Source organism: Stenella coeruleoalba (assembly GCF_951394435.1).
Source record: "Stenella coeruleoalba genome assembly, chromosome: 15".
NCBI classification, from domain to species: domain Eukaryota; kingdom Metazoa; phylum Chordata; class Mammalia; order Artiodactyla; family Delphinidae; genus Stenella; species Stenella coeruleoalba.
The window spans coordinates 49,527,838-49,551,624 of NC_137161.1; the positions used below are offsets into that span (position 1 = coordinate 49,527,838).

At 61.8% G+C, this 23,787-nt stretch overlaps 4 protein-coding genes across 7 annotated transcripts in view; 3 read left to right on the forward strand and 1 right to left on the reverse strand.

Annotated features, from left to right (window-relative positions):
* The window catches only part of RAB40C (RAB40C, member RAS oncogene family), a 31,967-nt gene extending 25,975 nt beyond the window's left edge, over nucleotides 1–5,992 (forward strand). For all 4 annotated transcript variants that reach the window (XM_079945318.1, XM_079945315.1, XM_079945317.1 and 1 more), the window contains 3 exons: nucleotides 1,164–1,241; nucleotides 1,525–1,747; nucleotides 2,280–5,992. In XM_079945318.1, coding sequence (XP_079801444.1) covers nucleotides 1,164–1,241; nucleotides 1,525–1,747; nucleotides 2,280–2,560 — 582 coding nt within the window. In that variant the 3' untranslated portion in view covers nucleotides 2,561–5,992. The remainder of the gene's footprint in view (nucleotides 1–1,163; nucleotides 1,242–1,524; nucleotides 1,748–2,279) is intronic.
* Nucleotides 5,993–6,063: 71 nt separating this feature from the next.
* On the forward strand, nucleotides 6,064–8,486 carry WFIKKN1 (WAP, follistatin/kazal, immunoglobulin, kunitz and netrin domain containing 1; the record flags this gene model as incomplete). Its single annotated transcript, XM_079944868.1, has 2 exons — nucleotides 6,064–6,295; nucleotides 7,005–8,486. The coding sequence occupies exons 1-2, from the start codon at nucleotides 6,125–6,127 to the stop codon at nucleotides 8,484–8,486; spliced, it is 1,653 nt and encodes a 550-aa protein (XP_079800994.1). The 5' UTR covers nucleotides 6,064–6,124.
* A 467-nt stretch (nucleotides 8,487–8,953) lies between these two features.
* On the reverse strand, nucleotides 8,954–10,865 carry METTL26 (methyltransferase like 26). Its single transcript, XM_079944926.1, has 6 exons — nucleotides 10,402–10,865; nucleotides 10,087–10,249; nucleotides 9,806–9,865; nucleotides 9,382–9,449; nucleotides 9,215–9,293; nucleotides 8,954–9,135 (listed from the first exon to the last, which is right to left on the reverse strand). Exons 1-6 carry the CDS (start codon nucleotides 10,596–10,598, stop codon nucleotides 9,088–9,090), a joined length of 615 nt encoding a protein of 204 aa, XP_079801052.1. The 5' UTR covers nucleotides 10,599–10,865; the 3' UTR covers nucleotides 8,954–9,087.
* A 6,785-nt stretch (nucleotides 10,866–17,650) lies between these two features.
* MCRIP2 (MAPK regulated corepressor interacting protein 2) lies at nucleotides 17,651–23,421 on the forward strand. The gene is made up of 5 exons (XM_079943815.1): nucleotides 17,651–17,829; nucleotides 17,935–18,052; nucleotides 21,783–21,910; nucleotides 22,144–22,245; nucleotides 22,474–23,421. Exons 1-5 carry the CDS (start codon nucleotides 17,778–17,780, stop codon nucleotides 22,542–22,544), a joined length of 471 nt encoding a protein of 156 aa, XP_079799941.1. The 5' UTR covers nucleotides 17,651–17,777; the 3' UTR covers nucleotides 22,545–23,421.
* The last annotated feature ends 366 nt before the right edge of the window (nucleotides 23,422–23,787 follow it).

The following is a 23,787-nucleotide window of genomic DNA, read 5'->3' on the forward strand; positions in this document are numbered from 1 at the left end:
TGTCAGTGTACTCTGTCGACCACCACAGCAACCGATTCCCCTCCAGGCCTGGCATTCCTCCCTAGCAGGCAGCTCCGCCCTATTCTGCGCAAGACTTTCCATCCAGGGAGCAGGAGCCACCAGGATGGGTTAAAGTAATCTCAACCTTTGTCTTAACAGGACCTCATCTTCTGGAATTTGAAGGACATTTTTAAGGGGAAAGGCTTTAAAATTCCTCATTTTGAGATGGAGGGTGCCCTGTTCCTTCCATCTCAGCTGCACTTTTCTCCTCCCCTGTGTGTGATAGAGACGTGGACTGAATGAAGAAGACTTCCTGGGATGGGGAGGGGTGTGAGTCCTGCTTGGGGTTGGGTTCTGGAGGAGACTGCTTCAGGGTGGGATGTAAGGCCAGAGTGGGCTTGGGGGCCACACTCACTTGCTGGAGTTGCCTTCCTGAGGCTTGTGACAGGTCCCCGCTGAGATGTACCAGGCACAGACGACAAGGAGAGCTGGGCAGATGGAGTAATTGGTCTCTAAGGAACGTGACAGGAAAGTCCCTGCAGCACACCCTCTGTGCGGCTTGTGGGGGCAGCTGCCAGAGTGACTGGAGTCCTCAGCAAGTGTGGGTTGGAAAACTCAGAAACACCTCTGCTCGGTGCCCCCCGGGAAGAATGCACTGCTGGGTAGTGTGGCGATACAGCCCCTCACCATACGTGGTCCTTTGTGCACCTGTCTTAGGTCGAGTGACTTTTAAATGATCACAGGGTAATACAACGTGCTTGGAGGAAAGACACTGAAAAAATGCCAGTTCTGCCCCAGCTGAGTCCTCAGGGGGAGGGAGGAGGCAGTATTGAGTCCACGAGATCCCTGACAGTCAGGCAGCCCACACACACAGGCAGCGTCCAGGGCCACAGGGCCAGGCCATGGTGAGGAGACAGGGACAGGGCTAGCTGAACCCTGTGCACAGAGCCGCCCTGAAACGCAAAGAGGAAAGCTCAAAGCACATTTCCCACGATGCCACCTGTTGAGTAAACTGTATGGTCCACCTGACAGCTGTCTGGCTGGTGCCCCAGTGTCCCTGGCCCTGCCTGTGCTGGGAGGGAGTGGTGTAGGGCCAAGCCTGAACCAGACCCCTTCCATCCGGGCGCCCCCTGGGCCTCGTAATGCCCGCGTTTCCCTTGCAGGGGATCCTTCTGGTGTATGACATCACCAACCGCTGGTCCTTCGACGGCATTGACCGGTGGATCAAGGAGATCGATGAGGTAGGTGTGCTCCTGTGGACACCCCCTTCCAGGGTCACCCCCTCCCCAGCATGTGCGCTCACATCCCCCATGAGGAGACTCTGTTACCCCCATTTTCAGCCCCTCCTGTGCCCCAGCTCTGCATCTTCTCATGCACTGACTGCTATGGCACTCTCCCAGTGGGGTCCTGTGCCCCAAGCAGCCCCACCTCATCAGAGAAGCGACAGAGGGCCCCCCCGGGGGGGCAGCACAGAGAGGGGGCGTCCCACGTTCTTGCCTCTGCTGAGTCCTGTGCGCTACCTAGCATGCACCCGGGGTCCCCCGGATCCTGGTTGGGAACCGGCTGCACCTGGCCTTCAAGCGGCAAGTCCCGACAGAGCAGGCGCGTGCCTACGCGGAGAAGAACTGCATGACCTTCTTCGAGGTCAGCCCACTGTGCAACTTCAACGTCATCGAGTCCTTCACTGAGCTGTCCCGCATCGTGCTTATGCGGCACGGCATGGAGAAGATCTGGAGGCCCAACCGAGGTGAGGAGTGTGCCCAGCGGGGCCGGCTGTGGGGCTGGGGGTGTGGCTCAGGAGGGGCGGGGCCGTGACTGACCTGTCCCACCCCCAGCAGGCGGACAGGTTCCAGGCTCCGCCTCCCAGGCCGTTGGACTCAGCAGTCCCACCAGAACAGAGCTGCCAAGGCGGCCAGGGAAGCTCAGTAGTCGCCCAGGCTGAGGGGCTGGAGGTCTAGCCGCCGAGCCCTGCAGGGTCTCCCAGGGCACCTCTCAGTGTGCCGTGGCTCCGGGGATGAAACGGGAGCAGGGCGTCCAGTGGCTGCTCTTTGCATGCCTTGGGCAGGAGCAGGGTCCGGGGGTTTTCTGGTTCAGGAGCCCTGGGAGCTTTGCAGACCTCCCCAATCCCCAGCCCCTTCTAGGCGTCAGTTGTGCTTACCTGCTGGCGAGATTGCCACTGGCCACCGAGATCTACCCGCGCCTCACGCCCACCTGCCCATGGTCTGATCCCCTCCCCACGGTCTGACCCCGCCCCCCCATCTTCTGACCCCCACCTGCAGTGTTCAGTCTGCAGGACCTCTGCTGCCGGGCCATCGTTTCCTGCACCCCCGTGCACCTCATCGACAAGCTCCCGCTTCCTGTCACCATCAAGAGCCACCTCAAGTCTTTCTCGATGGCCAATGGCATGAACGCTGTTATGATGCACGGGCGCTCCTACTCACTGGCTACTGGAGCAGGGGGCGGCGGCAGCAAGGGCAACAGCCTCAAGCGGTCCAAGTCCATCCGACCACCCCAGAGCCCACCCCAGAACTGCTCGCGGAGCAACTGCAAGATCTCCTAGCTCGGCAGGCTGTGCCCCATCCAGATGCACTCTGGGAGGGCTCACGCTTGGGGAGTGCTCCTGGCTGGGCGCTGGGCCCAGCGCTGTGTGCAGGGAAAACTTTGGCCACACAGTCCCTCCTGGGAAGCGTGGGGATGCCCCTAGTAGGCTGGTGGTCTCAGCCAGACCAGCTCCACAGGACAGTGGAGGGCCATGCTGCTGGGATGGTGGCAGATCACGCCCAGGACCCCGAGGTGTGGCTGAGAAGACCCCTGGAGGCGGCTCTGCCTGGCCCCAGCCGTGAGGGGGCTGTCCCTGGGGACTGGGAGACCAGGTTCCCTTTCTTATTTATGTAAAAGATGGTTCACCCCTTTTGTACATTTTTAAAGGACCAGCAGGGAAGCCTCCGTGCAACCACGCGGTGAGCCCATGACAGCTGAGGGGACGAGCTTTGGGACATTGGGAGAGAGGAGGTGTTTGAGGCAAAGATGGGAAAGAATCCACCATCAAGGCTTGAATCTGAATTCACATAACACTTCACATGGGGCTATGGGCTGTGTGGGGGCCAGTGGAGAACATGTGGAAGCTTTGGGCAGCAATCTTGGACTCCCCAGCTACATGCATTGGCCTTTCTGAGCATGGTGGTCAGTGTGCCCGCCATGTGCTGAGGGTGCGGGCCCCAGTAGTCTCCGTGGTGGAGCTGCAGTTTCCAGGGCTCCCGCCGGCCTTCCTGGATGACATCCGTGTGTGTCATGGAGCTACAGGTTCAGAGCCAGGGGCGACTCGCAGGTTCCCACGTTGCTTGGAAAAGGGGAAGCGGGGTGCACCCCCCACGTCCCTCCCCAGCTCCCTCTCTCCCCACGTGGGGGCCATCAACCTTCGTTCTGTGATTCTGCACCTTCAGTTCCGTTTACATCTGTTGCTGCATGAAACTGGCTCGGCGTCTCTCCGAGTTGACACAGAGCTATTTGTAGGCAGTGCTCACTGGGGCCACCAGGCCCTGGGCAAGTCTGGACTGAGCCTGCCCCACTTGCCTCCTGGGGTGTCTAGACCCTTCTCTGGCCAGCTTCTGTCTTCTGACCTTGGGTGTGATCCCATAGCTGCTCCTCACCCAGTTGCACCCCTCTGTGAGGTCACATGTCACCAAAACCTTTCTCACCCGTTTCTTAGTGGTGGACGCTGAGCCCCTCCTCGAGGACCCACCGGCCAGCCTGAGCTGGAGGCCTGGCCTCCTTCCGTCCACCTGGCTGGTGACGTGGCCACAGGTCACTGGTGCTCAACTCTACCTCCTGCCCACGGGCCCCTCCCTGGCCTGTGACCCCCTTGCTCGGGACTGTTCTGTGGTGGGTGCCCCGAGGGCTGCTGTTATGGGAGGTGAGGTGGGGAGGGGCTGCAGCGCCTGTGAGCAGGATCCTGGCTGAGGCCTGGCTGCCAGCAGGGTTGGGTGGGCAGAGGAGGCCCCACCCATCCTGTCCTGCCAGCAGGAGCCCCTTCTTTGGACATTGTTTTGAGGAAACGGATGATCCTGCATTCACCATATCAACACTACCCTTTGCTGCTGTCCACACTTGCACTATTCCTGGGCTCGTTTTGGACAGTTTTAGTTTCTTTGTGTAGTAAACATAATTCAGCTCTGGCCTCCAGGTTGCGTTGTGAGTGAATGAAAGTCTGGCTTTAACCCACTGGGCTGAGTGGCGGTTGGAGGGGTGGCACTGCAGAGGGCTGCTTTGTTCCTGCTCCATCCCCCATGACTCCCTTGCTGAGCTCGGAAGGGTTTCAGGCCTCCCTGCGTTTCTAGGTGGACCTGGAAGCAGCTTTCCCCAGCTGTTCCTGCCTGTGCAGTAGTTCAACCCATGGCCGCTGGGAGCATCTGCTGCCTGCTGCCCCCAGGGCCAGAACCTGGGATACTGAGCCCTCACTAGTGTCCTGGGCAGGGCCTACCAGGTTCCCTCTGCTGCTTGAGCAGGTGGTGGACCAGAAGAACTGTCCCCCGAGACTCACCACAACTGAGAACCCAGGCCTTGGGGCCAGCACCCTCCGTGGGAGAGCCACCCACTTAAAAGGGTATGTAGGGCTCAGCTCAGGGGTGCAGCAGACGCCCTGGAGGTCAGCAGGGCTGGGGTTAGGGGGGCAGTTGCTCTGAACGTAGCCCACACGGTTGAAGACCACTGCCTGTGGCTGTGGCTATACAGGGCAGGGGACCCATGGTGTCCTCCACACCTGGGGTGTCTCTTGGTCTCATTTGGACCAAACCAGGCTCTTATTGCCCTGCCTCTCAGGTCAGCCAGTCAGACACAGGGTCACAGGACACTCTCCCATCCAGTCTCAGAGCAGGCACTCCTGGGGCCCCAGACCCCTGGGAAAAGCACATTCTGGCGGTGGCTGCGTTTGATCTCCCCGCTGCCCCCACGCCCAGGAGGAGCTTCCATCCTTCCTGAATGTCACGGGCCTGGAGGGGCAGGCGAAGACCTTTGGGTCCTTGCAGTTCCTTAAGCTCTCCTGGGACACGCTGTTCTCAGGGTGCTCTTAGATGCCCTTGATCTCTCTCAGGACTGTGCTGCCCCACGCAGGGCCACACACAGCCGCTGAGATTCAGATCAGTCCAAGTAAACACCCTCACCGCGTCTCTAGTGTCCACAGCCCTTGTGACCGGCGCCTGTGCCGGCCAGCACACACAGACCGTTCCCTCCCTGTCCACTGCTCTAGTACCCCACTTTTTTGGCAAGCACCATAACCCTTTGAGGAAGGGCCTGGACCAGGAGACAGGCGCCTGGGTTTCAGACGGGGCGGGAAGCAGGCTCTCTAAATGCAAAGGTCTGCCATGCGTCAGCCTCCCCCAGGCCGTGCCCATCAGGTACCTTTGTGCTGCAAAGGCTTCACCTCCAGCAGGAAGGGTTTAGATTTGACCCCAAGACCTGCTGGCACGGTGTGACCACGAGAAGGGGTATGGGGAAGGTTGTGGAATCTTCCTTGGGAAGGGAGCAGAACCCCACCGTTGCTGGGCTTAACACAGAGCCCCTGCACCTTTGCCTGGACGTAGTGACTACCAGGTGGCAGTCCAGCCTGGCCTGCTCTGGGGAAGACCCAGGCCCAGGGTTGGATGGGGGAGCCAGAGGGGTTGGCCAGCCCTGCCCCCTTTTGCAGGCCAGCTTTGATCCCAGGGCCTGGAGGGAGGAGGGGCTCCGGTTACAGCGTTTCCCCCTCCTCTCTCCGGCCGGAGCCGCCCTTCTCCGCCCCTTGGTGACCCTCATGGCCAGTGTCTCTGTGCTCCTGGGCGCTGGCCCCTCCCCAGCCTTCCTCTCCTCTCCCCGCCCCCTGCCCTGAGCTGACCAGAGGGGCCAGGAGGGGGAGGGGCCGGTGCCACAGGCACAGACTCAGCTCGGAGAGACCCGGAACCCACCCAGCCTGAGACTTGAGCGTCTGCTGTGAGCTCCAACCTTGGGGGACAGAGGGGAGTCCAGGGGCAGGGGGCAGGGGCACCGATCACAGATCTGGGAGGGTGGATGCCTGCAGGGAGTGGGGATCGGCAGGGCCTGAGGAGGGGCTAGCGGCCACACCCCCCCACCCCCTGGTCCCTCGGTCCCCATGCCGGCCCTGAGGCCACTCCTGCTGCTGTTGCTCCTGGTTGGGCTGACTGCGGGGGCCAGCCTGCCGCCGGGGCCCAGGAGCCACCCGGGTGTGTGCCCCAACCAGCTCAGCCCCAACCTGTGGGTGGACGCCCAGAGCACCTGTGAGCGTGAGTGCGTCAGAGACCAGGTGAGCACAGGCACTGTCACCACTGGCCCAGCTTGAGGGGGGGAGACAGACTACGTTGGGGGCCCCTGGTCAGCATGGGAGAAGCCAGGACCTCCCCCACGCCCCAGGCCTTGCCTGCAGAGGGGACCCTCAACCCTGGAAGTCACTTCCTCCTCAGGCTCCCCACTCTTCTGCTGGGGTTTCACACTGTGCTCCATGAGGGGCCCTGGGGACAGCCGCCCCGTCTTTGCCTTCACATCTGAAAACTGGAGGCCCCCTTCTCACTTCTCAGACCTGCCCACCCCCACCCTGCAACTAGCTGTTTTCAGGTCCAGCGGGGCAGAGAGGCGGGAACCTGTTTGGAGGTCCCGCCTTTGCAGCCCAGCCCTGCACCACTGCAGTGGCCTTGAGCACTTTTACGTCCTCCCGGAGCCTCAGTGTCCTCATGTGTATGATGGGATAACAAAAAAAGCTGCTCTGGTGGCCAGGGGTCTGAGGATTCCGTGAGGTCCGGTGAGATGACCTATGTGATGGGTGCGCCAGGCAGTTGTAGTTCATTGTCCAGATGGAAAGCAAACCTGCAGACCTGCTCGGCTCCCAGAGGGGAAACAGATTCAGGGAGAGGCAGCAGGGGACTCACCACTGCCCTCGCTGGGCATGCTGGGGCAGGGCTGAAGGGGGAGGGGTATTTGGGTGTCCGCTGAGCTGTCCGCTCCCGCCCCCTCCACAGGACTGCGCTGCCACTGAGAAGTGCTGCACCAACGTGTGTGGGCTGCAGAGCTGCGTGGCAGCCCGCTTCCCTGACAGCGGCCTGGCCACACCCAAGCTGGCGGCCTCATGTGATGGCTTCGTGTGCCCACAGCAGGGCTCCGACTGCGACATCTGGGATGGGCAGCCTGTGTGCCGCTGCCGTGACCGCTGTGAGAAGGAGCCCAGCTTCACCTGCGCCTCGGACGGCCTCACCTACTACAACCGCTGCTACATGGATGCAGAGGCCTGCCTGCGTGGCCTCCGCCTGCACGTCGTGCCCTGCAAGCATGTCCTCAGCAGGCCACCCAGCAGCCCCGGGCCCCCCGAGACCACCGCCCGCCCGACACCCGGGGATGCCCTGGTGCCGCCTGCCCTCTACAGCAGCCCCTCCCCACAGGCAGTGTATGTAGGGGGCACAGCCAGCCTCCACTGTGACGTCAGTGGCCGCCCGCCACCCGCTGTAACCTGGGAGAAGCAGAGTGACCAGCGGGAGAACCTGATCATGCGGCCAGACCAGATGTATGGCAACGTGGTGGTCACGAGCATCGGGCAGCTGGTGCTTTACAATGCCAGGCCAGAGGACGCCGGCCTCTACACGTGCACCGCGCGCAATGCCGCTGGCCTGCTGCGGGCCGACTTCCCGCTCTCCGTGGTCCAGCGGGAGCCGGCCGAGGACGGGGCCCCAGTGGCCGCCGCCCCAGCCCAATGCCTACCCACCACGCAGGCCTGTGTCGGCACCCCCTCTGGCCAGGTCCTTTGGCACTTTGACCCGCAGCGGGGCGGCTGCATGACCTTCCCAGTTGGCAGCTGTGCCGGGGGTGCCCAGGGCTTCGAGACCTATGAGGCGTGCCAGCAGGCCTGCGCCCGTGGCCCCAGGGACGCCTGCGTGCTGCCGGCCGTGCAGGGCCCCTGCCAGGGCTGGGAGCCGCGCTGGGCCTACAGTCCGCTGCTACAGCAGTGCCACCCCTTTGAGTACAGCGGCTGCGAGGGCAATGGCAACAACTTCGAGAGCCGCGAGAGCTGCGAGGACGCCTGCCCCGTACCGCGGACACCGCCCTGCCGGGCCTGCCGTCTCCGGAGCAAGCTGGCGCTCAGCCTGTGCCGCAGCGACTTCGCCATCGTGGGGCGGCTCACGGAGGTGCTGGAGGAGCCCGAGGTGGGCGGCGGCGGCGGCATCGCTCGCGTGGCCCTGGACGACGTGCTCAAGGATGACAAGATGGGCCTCAGGCTCTTGGGCACCAAGTACCTGGAGGTGACGCTGAGCGGTATGGACCGGGCCTGCCCCTGCCCCAACGTGACGGCTGGCGACAGCCCGCTGGTCATCATGGGCGAGGTGCGAGACGGCGTGGCCATGCTGGATGCGGGCAGCTACGTCCGCGCAGCCAGCGAGAAGCGCATCAAGAAGATCTCGGAGCTGCTAGAGAGGAAGGCCTGCGAGCTGCTCAACCGCTTCCAAGACTAGCCTGCCCACCCGCCCCACCCCGCCCTCCCCACAAACCACCCACTCCCGGCCCGCCCCGCCCTCCCCGCCCTCCGCCTGAATAAAAGCGTCCTGGATCTCATAACCTGCCTGTGCTGGGGGTCCTGCCACCACACGGGGATTTGGCTCCAGTCTGAGGTCACCAGGGAGCACCAGTGAGAACCAGCCTCTGAAGTGGGTATCACCTCCCATGGCTGGAGGGCCAGGCAGCCAGCTCAGTCGTGTCTCAGCAGCCCCTGGGTCCTTCCTCCCTCCCTCCCCTCTCTGCCCGAGTGGAGCAGCAGAGTCCAGGATGCCCCCAAGCCCTGACCCACAGGCCAGACCCTTCTTGTCCCCAGAATGGAACCCTTGGAGACACAGCCTGCCCACCCAGCACCCTGCAGGAGTGCTCCCAGGAGGAGGCATGGCAGATACCAGCAATGGGACAGCAGGAAACACTTTATTCCCAGGCTCTTAGCAGCCCTGTGGCCACTAGCTAAGAATCCCCAGTCTGGGGAGGGCCAGTCCCCATAGTCTGGCCCAGGGTGGTAGGGGCTGGTGATCTGGGTTTGTCCCAGGGACACAGGCATGGCGGAGAAGGGATTTACTCTTTCCGGAAAATGAGGCACTTGTTGTTGGCTGGCATGTCCACCTGGGGGAGATACTTTGGCTGGAGAAGCTGCTCCTGGTCCCCAGGGAGGCTGCCTGTGACCACAGTCCTCCCCACTTACCATCCTCTCCAGGAACAGCTGGCTGGCCTGGCCCAGGTTCTCCAGAAGGGCCGTGTCCCGCAGCCCCCACTCTGGGTTCCTGCAGGAGAGAAGGAGGTGGAATCGGCCTGGGGGTCTACCCAGCCCACCTGCCCCCCAACCAAACCCCCTACCCACCCAGCTCTGACCTGCGTCTGAGGGTGAGGTCAAAGTCCACGTTACTCTGGGGAGAAATCTTCCCATTGATGGCATAGGGCTGTGGAGACAGAGAACACGATTCTGTGTACTATCCACAGGCTCAGCCATCCCCTGTCATCCACTGGGCAGACTTGCAGGATGGCACCCACAGAATGGAAAGGACACACCCCTCATTGCTTCCCAGAGCGGGACAGCTGAGGACCAGCTGCTGAGCCAACGGGGTGCAGAAAGACTGGCAGATGACAGGAGTGTTGGAGAGGGGAGGGCCTGGGTGTGTTTCAGTGATAATGGGAAGCTGGGGAAAAGGGCAACTGAAAATACAGAGACAAGAAAGGAGTCCTGAAAGGCGGGGACAGCCAAGGCTGGCTGGGGTGGTCCTGCCAGGAGAGGCCCATCTCAGGCAGGAGCACTCACCCCATAGGTGATGAGGAGCGCCTTGCGTTTGAGCAGGTGTCCTGCTGCTCTGAAGAGCCCCTGGGAAGTGGGGGAAGCAGGAGAGCAGTGAGGAGCCTTCCCCAGGGCCCAAAAGAGCCCTGGGCCCAGTACTGGAATCTCAGCCTGACCTCCCCCGGCCTGAGTGCCCTGTCTCTGATTCGGGGCAAACCTGGCATCCCGCTCCCTCCCAGTGCAGGGGAAGGAATGCCGCACGACGCAGGTGGGTGGCCCCTGGGTAGCTCACCCACGCTCCCACAGACCTCGGTGCAGCTCAGGGGGCTGATGTGGCTCATGTTGATGCAGAGTAGCAGGTCCAAAGATTGCGGCAGGATCCCGCCCCACTGCTCCCAATCCCACCTCACGTCCAGGTACAGCGGGGCCTTCACGTTGGGCAGTCCCTGGGCCTGAGTGGTGGCCAAGATGCTGCGGGAAGGCAGCCCGTGGGTGGGGTGGCCTCTGCAGCCATTTCTGCAACACTACTTGGGGGAGGCTTAGAGAGATCACAATAGCGTGGGGATCCAGGGCAGCGGGACGGGGCACATTTTCACCCCCGGGGTCCCGCCTTCCCGCCGCACCTGTCCAGGCAGCGCTGGTCCACGTCGGACGGCTGCCACTCGGCGTGGGGAAAGGCCCGCGCGAAGTGGGCCGTGTGCTGGCCAGAGCCCGAGGCCACCTCGAGCACGCGGACGCCGCGCTGGGCCGGGTCCACGTACTGCTGCAGCACGCGCAGGATGGGTTCCTTGTTCCGTTCGGCAGCCGCCGCCACCAGCATCTTCTAGTCCCGCGCGGCGGGGCCCGTTACGAGTGTTAGTCCAGCACCGCCGGGCCCGTCGGGAGTAGTGGTCCGGCACCGCGGGGCCCGTCGGGAGTGGTGCTGTGGTCCGCGGGGCCCGTCGGGAGTGGTAGTCCGGCACCGCGGGGCCCGTCGGGAGCTGTGGCCTAGCCGCCGAGCAGCCGGCGCCCCCCCCCACACCCACAGACTACAATTCCCAGGAGGCCACGCGCCGCGCCTTAAAGGCCCCGCAGCCGCAGAGGCGGGTAGCTAGCCGCGGCCTCCGCAGGGGGACGGGGCGAGGAGCTTGTGGGGGGCTGGTTTACAGGCACCCATTGGCTAAGCACCCCGTGCCCGTGGCTGTCCTGGCACATTTTCATAGCGCTTGTTACTCCAAAGTAGTCTTGTTCGTGTCGCATCGGAATGGGATACTTCCCTCTAGTCTTTCTTTCCTTTATGAAATCTCTCGGGGTTTTTTTGAGTTGAGGGGAAAGAAAAAATACGACATGCGCCGCCCGGGAATCGAACCCGGGTCGCAAGAATGGGAATCTTGCATGATACCACTACACCAGCGGCGCTGCTAGTAATCAGCTCGCCCGCGAGACTTAGGTGATTGTGACGCAACTACTAGCCTCCTCCACTACCCTTCCCACACTGGCCTTCCCGGCTCTGCGCAGGGACATTGGTGCGCATGCGTCGCTAATGGTTAGGTGCACCAGGTTTGGCGGGGTCCGCGATGGTGGGGGGGCTCGGGGTGTCGCTCGGGCACCCAGCACTCGAGGGGAAGGAGCGGGGATGAGCTACGTGGGCTTGCAGCCGACTGGATTCGAGCGTGCTCTGTGGAAAACACGGCAACCGCGGCATTCGGAAATTGTGGGGGCGGGGCCATGGGAGGGCCTTCGTGGCTGGGGCGGGCTCCTAGCTGGGCGGAGGCTGCGTGTGGGTGGGGTTGTGTGGCGGAGCTCCCTGTGGTGGGCTGGGCTCCACTGGGGCGGGGCTGGGGCTGCAGCTGGGCGGGGTTCTGGGGCGGGGCTCTTATGTGGGCGGGGTTGTGCTTGGCGGGGCTCCTTGTGGCTGGTGGGACTCCGGGAGGGGCGGGCCCAGCCTGCCGGAACTGAGCCTGTGATGCTCAGGGCTTCTCTGTGACACTGAGATGACCAGCGCTAGCCTAGGGTTCACGGATGTTGTGCGGGGTCAGTGACCTCTGAGTCAAGTGGGAGGCCGATTTGTGTTGTGTCCACGGTTTTTCCCTGGTTGTCTTCTTGGGGCCCATGTCTCAGAAGGGGCCCTTTCAGCAGGCTGGAGACCGTGCTCTGCAGTCAGGACTAGCTTATCTCCTTTGCTGGGCACTTTTTCTCGCGTGAGACACCCCTCCCCCCATACCCAACGTCGCTCTGACAAGAGCTCTGAGAATGGCACTGACCGAGACTTTAGCCTGGGATTGCTGTTGAGGGGGCATGCAGAGTGGGACCAGAGGCCGCTGTCTGAATGTGGTCAGAAAAGGAGGACAACCTTGCATCTTAGGGACGGGAGATGCGAAAATTCCACTCAGTGCGTCGGCCTCCAGACAACCCCTTTGGCATTCTGCATTACGACCACCCTTTTTTCGTAGCTGACTTTCCCATTTCATGGCCCCGAGTTTTCATTACCTGAGTCACTTTTGCTTCACCTCCTAGTTTGTTGGCTGAGCATTTTCTGTGTCTCCAGGTGGAGAAGAGGTGTCCCTCAATGTGAATCCCTGACCGTCACCTGTAATGATCAGTGGTCATCTGAGGCCTCACCAACCAGGCCCCTCAGCCCTCCTTGCCCACTCGAGAGGCACCACGCTTCCTGGTGACTTAACATGGCATTCCTGGGCACGGGCCACTCTGTCATATTATAGTATAATAAGAGACAGATATTTGGTCTTCGTCCTGGTTCCTGGAATAGAACTCTTAAAACCCTGAAGATTTCGTGAGTGATGGGGTGAGAGGAGCATCTGTTATTCATAACAAGCCTCTTTCAGCCTTACCTGGATTTATACCATTGAGGTGACTCTTGGAGGATGGGGGCTGGTTGCCAGGGGAACTCTGTGATTAGGGGGTTGGAACTTTCTGCCCTACTCAGACTTCTGACTCCTGAGAGGGGGAGGGGCTGGAGACACAGCTAATCTCCAATGGCCAATGATTTAATCAGCCCTGTTCTTGTAATGGAGCCTCCACACAAATCGCAAATAGAGGGGTTCAGGGAGCTTCCAGATGGTGAACTTGGAGGTGCTGGGAGGGTGGCTCCCAGGGAGGGCGTGGGGGCTCCGCACCCCTTCCTCACACCTTCCCAGGGCATCTCTTCCACCTGGCTGTTCCACAGTCGTGTCCTTTATGATAAACCAGTAAATATAAGTAAAATGTTCCCCTGAGTTCTGTGAGCCATTCTGGCAAGTTATGGAACCCAAGGAGGGGGTAGTGGGAACCCTGACTTACATCTGGTTGCTCAGAAGCACAGGTGACAGCCTGGACTCCTCATTGGCGTCTGCGGGGGTGGGGGGTAGTGTTGAGGGACTGAGCCCTCAGCCCGTGGGTCTGTGTGGACGCTGGGCAGTTAGAGTTAGAATCCAGTTAAATTGTCGGACACCCAGTTGGTGTCCAAAGAGAACTAGAGCATTCTCACTAGAGAACCAATAAGAACCACCCCCCCCACTTTTGGTGTCAGAAGTGTTGTGAGTACAGAAAAAGAAGTTTTTCCTTTACACTCATGTCCTGTAAGAGAGAAGGAGCCTGCTTCCCCCATGTTGTATGGTGCTGCTTGAGGAACTGCCCACATGCCCTGCAACGTCTTCTGTTTAACGGCACTTGACCTCAGGTTGACGTCCCCCTGCCACGTTCATCACTCTGGACTGGATGCTGTGGGAACTGACACCTGCCCTCTGCACTCTCCAAGCTCAGAGCCTGGGACAGAAGCAGCTGGGTGCAGCCAAGCGGTGGCCTTTGCTACAGTGCGTGTGTGTGTGTGAATGCATGCATGTGAGCATGTGTGAGCTGGGTGAACAAGTGTGAGCACACATTTCCTGTAAAGTGCCAGATGTGTGTCAGACTCTGGGAGGGTCCAAGTCCCCCAGGGGATGCTGAACATGGGACACCTGGAAGTGTCCCAGACCTGGGCCTGTGCTCAGTGGTACCTCCTGGGGTTGTGTCTCCTGCGGATTACTGTTGGAGCCGGAGGGGCCTCTCCTGCTAGTCATGCTCATCTACAGAGGGCTGTGGAGTAAGCCCCCCTAGTGTCCAGAGCCAACAGCAGGGTCCAGCTTCCTTCCTGAGGTCCAGGCCCATGTGCCCACCATTCACTGAACTTCCTCCCAAGCCCTCCAGTGCTGCACCCTGGGCACTTCCCCTCCCATTCCCTCACCGTCACCCACTACTGCTTCCCTCTGTATGTTAATTTTCTAGAGCTAGTATAACAGATTACCTCAAAACTTGGTGACTTAAAACAAAAATTTATTTTCTCACAGTTCTGCAGGCCAGAAGCCCAAAATAAAGATGTCAGCTCCCTCCAGTGGCCCTACAGGAAGCCCTTTCGTGATCACAGCTTCCGGCTTCTGTGTGGCTCCAGGCGTTCCTGGGCTTGTGCAGGCTCACTGCAGTCTCTGCCTCTGTCTTCACCTGGTCTTCTCTGTGTCTCTCTGTGTCCAAATATACCTCTCCTTTCTCTTACACGGACACTCATCATTGGATTTAGGGCCCATCCTAATCCAGAATGACCTTATCTCGAAATCCTTGCTTTAATTATATCTGCAAAGACCATTATTCCAAATAAGGTCATGTTCTGAGGTTCTGGGCGATGTATCTTTGGGGGGCCACTGTTCAACTCACTGCACTTGGGTATGGGAATGGGCAATCCCTTGGGAATTCCCTGGAGGTCCAGTGTTTAGGACTCGACACTTTCACTGCTAGGGCCCAGGTGCAGTCCCTGGTCAGGAAACTAAAATCCTGCAAGCCACGAGGCCAAAAAAAAAAAAGGAATGGGCAATCCCTAGAAACTCGGTGGCAGGTGTGGCAGCATCCAGCCGGAGCCTTTCCTGGGGGCCACCGATCACCCTTTATTGGCAGAAGCCCATCCTCTAGTCTGGGTTGGTGAGGGCATGGATTTCAGATCTGAAAAATGATGGAGGATGACTGAAAACTTAAACATCTTTCTCTTCTAACATGACATTTTTGTATCATATTTAGAGGCTTTTAGAAGAGAAAAACCAATACTTGTTTTTATTATGATTAACTGGGGTCAGTGAGGTAAAGGCCTTTCCTTACTATGACACCCATTTTTTTCAGCCTGCTGGGTGAGGCCCCTGCCTGCTCTTTAACTGCCCATGACTCCAATTCCAGGATGGGTTTCCAGGCTCTCTGACAATAGGGAATGTTGCCGGCTGCAAGATGCTATCTCTACGGGGGCTTAGCAGCGTGGCACACCGTCATGGACAGTGTAGTCCAGGGAAGGCCAGGCTGGCCAGGGTTCCTACCCTAACAGGAGAACCAAACTGAGATCTTGGTTGCAGGCCCATCCAGACCCTGACCTCTCCCAGGCTCTGGCTGGGCCCTCCCCACGCCAGAGCAGGTCTCACACTTGAGTCCTGGGAGCAGTGAGGCTGGAAAGGCGCCTCAGGGGGAGATCAGCCCCACCCTCCTCCCTGCCCTCCTCTGCTGCCTGTCCCCTACAACCGGGCCTTTCTCTCCCTGGCTCCCCTCTCCCTTAGCTCAGTGTCTTTTGGGGACCTCTGGGTTCTCTCACTTCTCCCCTAGGCCCAGCCTGTCCTGCACCCCCTCCTCTCCTGCCTGTCGGGACCATTTCTGTTCTGCTCCTCTTTCCTGGAGCCCTTCCAAGGGGTCTTGGACCCAACCTTTGACATCAGACAAGGCCCGTAGGCAGGGCTGGGACATTACAGTCTAGCAGCCTTGTCCACCATCAAGGCCAGGCCTATCCGCTCATCAACAGGCCCTGTCCTTCCCCTCTTCACCCTGGCCTGAGGGGGTGCCTGGGAGAGGAGGAGCTCTCATGTCAACCTGGGGGGAGGTACTCCCTCACCCCAGGGCCTGGCTCCTTCTGCCCAGAACATATGCCTTCAGGACACAGGCCCGCCCAGGCCCCTCACCCTGCGGGCCCCTCACCCAGCCTGAGTGAGTTAGCATTGTGCTCGAGGCCACCAGGGAGACCAGGGCAGCCAGCATAGACCAGGGCAGGAGCGTGGTGGCCTTGACACAACTGGGGGGCGGGACGAGGGATGGGCACCTCGGGTGGAAAGGGGGGCCAGCTTGGCCAGGGGCTGTGCTCATGCCCAGACTCCCTGGGCATGCTCTCCCCTCTCAGGGTCACAGGCTTTGCTCAGCCCAGCCCCACAGAGTGGGCAGCTGGGGCCGGGGATAGGGGTCTTATCCTTTGGCCTTGGGTAGAACAAGACACAGAGCCAAGGGGCTATGGGGGACTTGGGAGGAAGGACAGCACAGCTGCCCCAGGAAGCAGACTTCCCTGAAGGAGCCCCAGCAGGCCCAGTGCCCCCACCTCAACCAGCAGCTACACAGGTGCATGGGGTAGGGGGTTGGGGGCATCCTCCCGCTGGTTGCCACCCCCCCCCCCGCCATGTTGTACACAGTACTTGTTGTCTGGACAGGATACGAGGAGAAAGATGTGCTCTAGCCCCTGAACTGGCTTCTCAGCCCTGCCTGGGTGGGAGGCTTTAGGCCCGCTCAGGTGTGGGGTGTGGGGGTAGTTGCGCTAGGTACCCTCCAGGAACCCACTGGGCCACAGTGCTGAGGGGAAGCCCCCTTGCCCCCTGGGGCAGCGGATCCCAGACTGAGACACACCCCAGGCTCTGGTGCTGGCCCGACTGAGCCTCCCCAAATACTTGTGGGAGCAGTGTAGGAGCCCTGAGGGACCAACGTGGTTGCACAAGCCTCTGAGGCGGATGCCACACCCCCTGGATGACCCCAGGCAGAGTTTTTTTTTTGGGGGGGGGCATTAAGGATTGAACTCAACCAAAGGGAGGATGGGTGCCTCCTGCAGAATCCAAAGGCCCTCAGGCTCACAAACCCAAGAGTTGTGTGGTTCCCCCTCCCCCAACCCAGGCTGCTGTGTGTGAGACCCTGTGATGACCCTGCCCCCACTGGCAGCCTGAGGCAGCCCTAAGCAGCCTGTGAACTGGGAGGAAGGGGCATCTCTATCTAATTCTCAGGAAGGAACCCTGTGGGTAGAGCCCCCAGGGAAGGGCCTGCCTGGCACATTAGGGCACAGCAACCGCTCTCCTCTGGCAGGCAGGTCTGGCTCCTCCTGAGGCACTGTCACTGAAGTAGGTCTTGCGGCTGACCCCACTGCCTGGGGGATTTGGAGGAGTAAGTGCTCTTTCTCCCCTGTGGAATGACATAAACTGGGTTGCTTCACCCACCTTCTCCATCCCCAGGATCCAGCCCCCACGATGCTCCTGGATTGGTAAGTGGCCTCCCACCTCCCTGGGGTTGGGGGCAAACATCAGCATGGAAGGCTGAGCTGCGGCAGAATGTACTTTCTGCTCCTGCCCCATGGGATGAAAGGGAGATTCCCACGGCGTCATGTCTGCCCGAACCCGGGGGCTGGCCGCCTTTTCTCATCTCTGACCCCCTCAGTCCCATGACTGGGTGAACCGGCACACTGGCCCAGGCCCACCCAGGCACCTTGGAGGAGTGTCTCCGACGTGAGTGGGAATACCCTTGCTTCCAGGGTCCACACAGCTCACTCCCAGCATCTGTCAATGCCTCAGCTCCTTGGACATCACCGAGGGCCTGGGCCAGAACCTCGCCACGTCTGTGTGCCTATGGCTCCCGTAGCCTCCTGTGGCGGACGGCGGCCCAGGCCTCAGGGAACTTCCTTGACCTAGGCCTTGGGCCAGAGGGGTGGGCGCTGCTTGCGGCCGCCCAACCCCAGCCTCGGGCCCCGCCGCGGGTCCAGCCAGTTTCCCAAAGGCCCAAGCGCCACCCCTGCCGCGAGCCTCGGCGCGGGCCCTTTAAGGGCCGGGGGTGTGTGGCGGGCCCGCCCCCTCCCCGCAGCGCCGGCCGCCCGTTAAAGGGGCCGCGCCCTCGGCACCCGCCGAGTGTCAGCCGGGCGGAGGGCGCGAGATCTGGCCGCGGGCCGGCGGGCGGGGAGGGCGCGGAGGGCGCGGGCGCGCTGCGGCCCCTCCGCACCATGTACACCATCACCAAGGGACCCAGCAAGCTGGTCGCGCAGCGGCGCACAGGTGCGCAGCGGGGGCGGGTAAGGTAGGGAGGGGACGACCGGAGTTCCGCACGCGCTGCCCGCCCCCAGCGCGACGGCGGCTGACGCGTCCTGCCCGTGCCTGCAGGTCCCACGCAGCAGCAGGTGGAGAGCAGGCTCGGCGAGCTCCTGAAATGCCGGCATCTCGCGCCGCCGACCCCGCAGCCCCCACGGGCGCAGCCGCCGGGACCCTGGCCCCTGTCGAGGTGAGACGCGCGGCCGCGGCCGGAGCCCGGCCCTCCCCTCCCCCGCCGGCCGCCGCGGGGCCTTGAGGGTGACCTTGGGGAAAGGTTAGCGGAGATCGGGCCACATGCTCCGGGCGGGCGCGGAGGGGGCGGAGCACGCCGACCCCGCCCGCGCGTGCAGCTCTGGCACCGCACCTCCGCCTCACCTGGCACCTGGCTGGGTCCGAGGGGGCTGGACCGGATGTGCGTGACACACCTCCGAGTCCTCTGGGATCCCGCGGACCCCGAGTCGGGAGAAGGCCGACCGGCTCCTGGATCTGAGGGGCTCCGGGCGGCTAAGTCAGGTGCCTGGGCCGACCTTGGGGCTTGAGACGAACTGCTGGGGACTCGCCCTAGAGGGCGGGAGCGCGGTGGCCCAGGACGCTGGCCCGCAGGTGGCCTGCCTCTGCCCGCGGCTGGAGGCTGCCAGCACCGTGCTTGCGGGGCAGCTGGGGGAGAAGTGCACGTGGTTCCCTCTGGCTCTGCCAGGCCACTGCTTGCCTCTGCCCTTCACCCCAAACACCCTGGCTGGGCGCGGAGACCCCCGCAGATGCTCGGGGCTTGCTGGAGTTGTGGTTTTTCCGCCTTTCTTGACCAGCATTTTTGCCATAGGAGGCTCAGTTCAACCACTTTGGCCTCCAAGTGACTGTGACCTGGAGGTCATATCCTCCATCCCCCAGGACTGAACCTTTCACTTTTTGGCTCAGGTCCTGGCTTCTGGTTTCATTTATTCTATGCATGTTCTGGGCCCAGGGCTTAGTCCAGGCCCACACAGGCCTGAGGGCTCCTGAGCTGGGCTGTGGATGGGTGGGGGCAGCAGACTCAGGGCCCGGAGGCAGCGCTGACCAGGCCTTGGGATTTCTTCCCAAGTTGAGAACAAACAGCTTCCAGGATTGGCTAAGAGGTGGGGGCTGTGTGCTGCAGGCCACAGCCTGACCTTCTCCCTCAGTTACTGGCCTCAGATGCCACAGGTGCGGGCAGCCTGTGAGGACCCTTCTTGGCTGAGGCCCTTTCCTGGGGCCTCCTGCTAGGAGCATGTTGACACTTTGAGACTGGTCCTAGTGAGGAAAATGTTCCAGGCCGGCCACAAGTGCATCCTGGGGAGAGGGGTGAGTGGGACCTTGGGGGGCATTTCCCAGGACCCAGCTGTGCTGTGACACTGCCTGTGACATCAGCCTTGGTCCTCACAGCCGCCCTACCTCCCAGGGGAGGGAATAAGGCATAGGTGTGTAGACCACCCCCCAATCACCCAAGCAGGGAGCCTTCCCCGCCCCTTACCTGGAGAAACTTGTTGCTTCCTCCATGGCCCCTTTGCTGGGGAATGGGGAAGGAAATGTGCGTCTGTGGCAGGATCAGGGTGCTGGGGAGAGAGATGGGAAAGACAAAGCAGAGCCCTTAAGATGTTGCAACTTGCCAGGTCCCGGGGTTCAGGGGGGTGCTGGTGCTTGGCCCCTCAGCTTGCTGCAGTCCTGTGTGGCACTGTGAGTACAGGGGAGTGGCAGGAAGGCAGAGTGTGTGCTGGTCATGCCGTCCCCCCTTCCCTCTGAGGTCACTCCTTCCCTGAGCTGCCCCCTGCCAGTCTCAGGGACCTTGAAGAGTACCCCCGCTGGGAGGCCAGAGCAGCCACCAGGTCCTCCACACCAGGAGCCCCTGAAACTTCTGAAATCACTCCACCCAGACTTCCTGTCCACCCTCCCTCACCCAGACTTTGCCCAGGAGGAAGGAGTCTGAGCCACTGCTGCACCCTCTGTGCCTGGTGCACCACAGGTGCTCAAAGCATTTGACCTGCTAAATGTCCGGGCTCAGATTCTGGCCGGGCGCTGCCCGTGGTGGTAGACAGGCCACATGAGTCTGTGCCTGTGATGAGTTCTCCCTTCCAGCAAGAGAGAATAAGATCAACTGTTGGGGAGAAGAGAAAATGGGGCCACCTGATGGTGCAGGGGAGGTGGACTGGTGGAGGAGGGGGCTTGGAAGCTGTACTGGGTTGTGGGCTTTGGGGTCAGACAGGCATAGAGTTCTGATGCTGCCACTCACTCACCACATGTAACCTTGGACAGGTCACTTCTCTCTTGAACCCAGGTTCCTGGGCTGAAAACGGGTGGGTGGTCTACCTTGGAGAGTAGTGAAGGGGGTTAAGTAAAAGGAAGCGAGGCCTGTATCAGCAGGCACCTAGCAGGGATTCCGGTGCTGCTGTTGCCGTGGGCAGAGCTTGCCTGTGGGCGGGGCTTTCCTGCGGGCCGAGTCCCTGGGCGCTGGCACAGAGAAGGGTGGGGAAGACGGACGCTGGACTCGTCCATAGGTGCACAGGGAGCTGTGCCCTTTCCCCCAGAGGGCCCGCAGAACTGCCTTATGTAACTGCCGGCAGCGGGCGGCCAGGTGCCCGCTTGCTGGGGCCCCTTCTCAGCCCTGGCCAGGCCACCGTCTAGGTACTTGCGATTTACAGCCTTTGACTGCAGTTCTTTTTTTCCTTCTTTGATGTTCAGTCTCCAAATTTTTCTAGGGCTAAGGGTAGCAGGCGAGGGGCTGTTCCAGTTAAGGACAAATAGCTATGCCCTCTGGTTGGTATAGCTCAGGCCTGGGAGGAGCCCTGCCCCTCCACATTCTACGTGGCCACCTGACCCTGCCAGCCTGGAGCTGGTGGGACTGGTGCCCCTCAAGACGCTCCTCTTTATTTTAGTGCCCCTCTCAACTGAGGAGGAAACCCCAGCGGCGGTGGGGCACCTGAGCCCAGGATGGCGAGCAGGCCGGCGGGACCGCGAGTGCCTGGCGGAGTGGCACGTGCAGCCCAGGACTCCCGGCTCCCACCTCCTGCTGTAGGTGTGGGCCCCGCACTCTCCACGGCCCTGTCCCGGGCTTCATGTGCACAGGGCTGGGCCAGCTGCCACTGGCCAGGGCAGCCCAACCAATGCCCTGGGCCCGACTGGCCGGGATGGGCCCAGTGGCCACCTGGACATCGAATGCCCACCAGGCCGAGCTCCAGCACCCAGGGCCATCTCCTTACTCAGCATTCCTGCCCCCGTGGGCAAGAGCATAGCCCCTCATCTGGGGCCTGCAGGGGTGGGCCAGGGTTGCAGTCACACCCTCCCTACTCAGGATGGCCCACTCAGCACTTGGTGCTGTCTAGCCAGACCAGGAGCTGTCCCTGGGGACCTGGGGCAGCTGGGAGAGGGAAGGGCAAAGGCCATCAGCTCTTGTTTGGGTCCTTCATCCCACACTGGGGGGCATCGTGAGATGGAGAGACTTCTGTGGGGGAGAAAGTGGCCAAGAACTGCGCCTGGTGGGTGGGGTTGGGCCAAGTGACCTTTACGCAGGTCAAAACCTAGGGTGATGGAGGCCTGGCTGGTCCAGGGGAGGTGGGTGGCTGGTGGCAGTGGGGGTGCCTGAGACCCTCGGAGGGCCGCCTATGTGCCTTGAGCATAGAGCTCTGCAGGGGATCTGGGGACACAGAGAGGCCCCACTCCACCCCTGCAGTCTTAGGCCTGGCTCAGGGTCGGGGGGCTGCAGTTGTGAACTGAGCTGCTGGGGGCGCAGGCCTGCACGACAAAGGCCTTGGCCACTGGCTGCAGCACACAGCCTTCCTGTGGTTCAGGGAAGTGCCCAGGCTGGGCTTGGCCCAGGGGTGGTGAGGGTGGCCTGAGGCTGCTCCGGGAGCTCTGCCAGGTAACACCTGGGCTTGGAACAGTTGCTGACCATCTCTTCCCCCTTCCTGCAGTCCAGGGCCGAGGCTCGTGTTCAATCGGGTGAATGGCCGGCGGCCACCTGCCACATCCCCGTCCCTCAAGGGAACCCAGGAGACCTATACACTGGCTCACGAGGAGAACGTCCGATTTGTGTCCGAAGGTAGTGCTGCGGCCCGAGGGTGTGACCTGGGCCACTGGTCCTTTTCCCACTGTAACCTCACTCGAAGTTGCCAGAGGCCTGGGCTCTTCCTGGGTTCTCTGCCTGCTTCTCCTGTGACCATCCAGCAGGCTGCCCACTCCCAGTTCTGGGCTGGGGTCCAGGGTAGCCACCATGCCCTGGGGTGGGAGACAGTGCCAGGGGCCTGGCTCAGCCTGACGATCCTCTCCCCACAGCCTGGCAGCAAGTGGAGCAGCAGCTGGGTGGTGGCCCAGCCGGTGAGAGCGGGCCGAGGCCAGTGCAATACGTGGAGAGGACCCCCAACCCCCGGCTGCAGAGTGAGCCCTCCCCCGCCCTCAGGGTGTCCCCTCTACCTCCTCCAACCCTGATCTGGCTCAGCCAGGTTCTTGCCCCAGGGGGTTGGGAAGAGGACTGGAGCCTGACCCAATTCTTCCCAGCATCTGCTACAGTTGGGGTCTGGGTGAGGGGCTTGTGGTCAGCTCGAGGTGGGAGACGCTGGTCAGCCTGGGAGGCACATCATTGCCCAGCCTTCTGCCCCCCTGCAGACTTCGTACCCATCGACCTGGACGAGTGGTGGGCACAGCAGTTCCTGGCCAGGATCACCAACTGCTCCTAGTCGCAGCTTTGGAAGGAACGCTGCCCATTGCAGGGCCTGGCCCTGCCCCACGCTGGACCCTCTGCCAGGAGAGGACCACGGCACCCTGTCCACCCGCTGCGGTGTGCCGTGCTTCACCCTGGGCCTGGCCAGGAGCCGGCCACACCTGAAGTGCCAGAATTTGGACTTTTGCTCCTGCTGACCCCTTGGCCCAGCTGTTCCAGGCTGCCAGAGGCCAGGGGTTGAAACTGTCTGACCTCAGTCCTGCTCACTGTGCCCGGGGACCAGCCTGTGGGGCTGGCAGGGAGGAGCTCCAGGCTAATAAAGTTGAGAAACTGCCCTTTGGAAAGGCCTTTACTTGGGGGTGGTGGGGGGTGGATGCGGGAGGGGGCGCTTGTGCCCCAGCACCAGGCCCAGCCCAACCTTCCATTGTAGCCTCATCTCTTTACAGCTGAAGCTTTGTCTAAATTTGGTCCCCCCCAGCCTCTTGCCCAGCTGCCTTCCTGTGTCCTGGGCCAGGTCATTTTGCATAGAAGTCTATAAATGCCACCGCGCCCCACCTGACACCGCCCCCCCCCACCCCCGTAGTCATTGGCAGGTGTCTGAACCCGGCCTCAAGACCCAGAAATGTTACATAACTGGCCCTGAGATGGCGCCCCAGCCACCCAGAATTGCGGTCAGGTCTCAGGACGCCTGGTGCTGTCTCTGAATCCTCCAGGTCTGGTGGGGAGCCCTCGGGGTCCTGTAGGACATTGCTTTGCCTGTGGGGCCAGATGACTTTGCCTGCGTCTGACACACGTGCCTCCAGAGAGCTAGGTAGCAACAGGGTAGGTGGGGACAGCTCCTGCCAAGTGCAGCTCACAATTTCTGTGCTGCATCTCATACCCTATACAAAGATGCCTCCCAGAGGGAGTCAGGAACCTTCTCGGATCCCACAGCTGGTGGCGCTAGAGTACCCCCAGGGGGTCCCAGCTTGGGAGTGGCCGCAGAGGCCTGGGGGCGGAGGCTCCTTATGCCCCAGGGCACGACAGCAGAGAAGAGGAAGTGGTCGGGCAAGGTTTGGGGGCGCCCCGAGAAACAGCTGGTGAGGTGGGGGTCCAGACCACCAGCGCGGTCACTCACCAGGCCCCGCCCCGTCACGCGGTCACGTGTCAGGCCCCGACCCTGAAGCGCGATCACGTGCCCTGCCGCCGTAACGGCGGAAGTGGCGTCGTTGCCAGGCGGCCGTTGCTAGGCGCGCACTGCGTGCTCTGCGTGGAGCGCG

Coding starts and splice junctions, on each gene's coding strand:
- METTL26 (XM_079944926.1), bottom strand. CDS start 10,598: ATGCTGGTGGCGGCGGCTGCCGAACGGAACAAGGAACCCATCCTGCGC. Junction 10,250..10,401: donor GACCAGCGCTGCCTGGACAG/GTGCGGCGGGAA, acceptor GCCTTCCCGCAG/CATCTTGGCCACCACTCAGG. Junction 9,136..9,214: donor AGCTGTTCCTGGAGAGGATG/GTAAGTGGGGAG, acceptor TATCTCCCCCAG/GTGGACATGCCAGCCAACAA.
- MCRIP2 (XM_079943815.1), top strand. CDS start 17,778: ATGTACACCATCACCAAGGGACCCAGCAAGCTGGTCGCGCAGCGGCGC. Junction 18,053..21,782: donor GGACCCTGGCCCCTGTCGAG/GTGAGACGCGCG, acceptor CCCTTCCTGCAG/TCCAGGGCCGAGGCTCGTGT. Junction 22,246..22,473: donor CCCCAACCCCCGGCTGCAGA/GTGAGCCCTCCC, acceptor GCCCCCCTGCAG/ACTTCGTACCCATCGACCTG.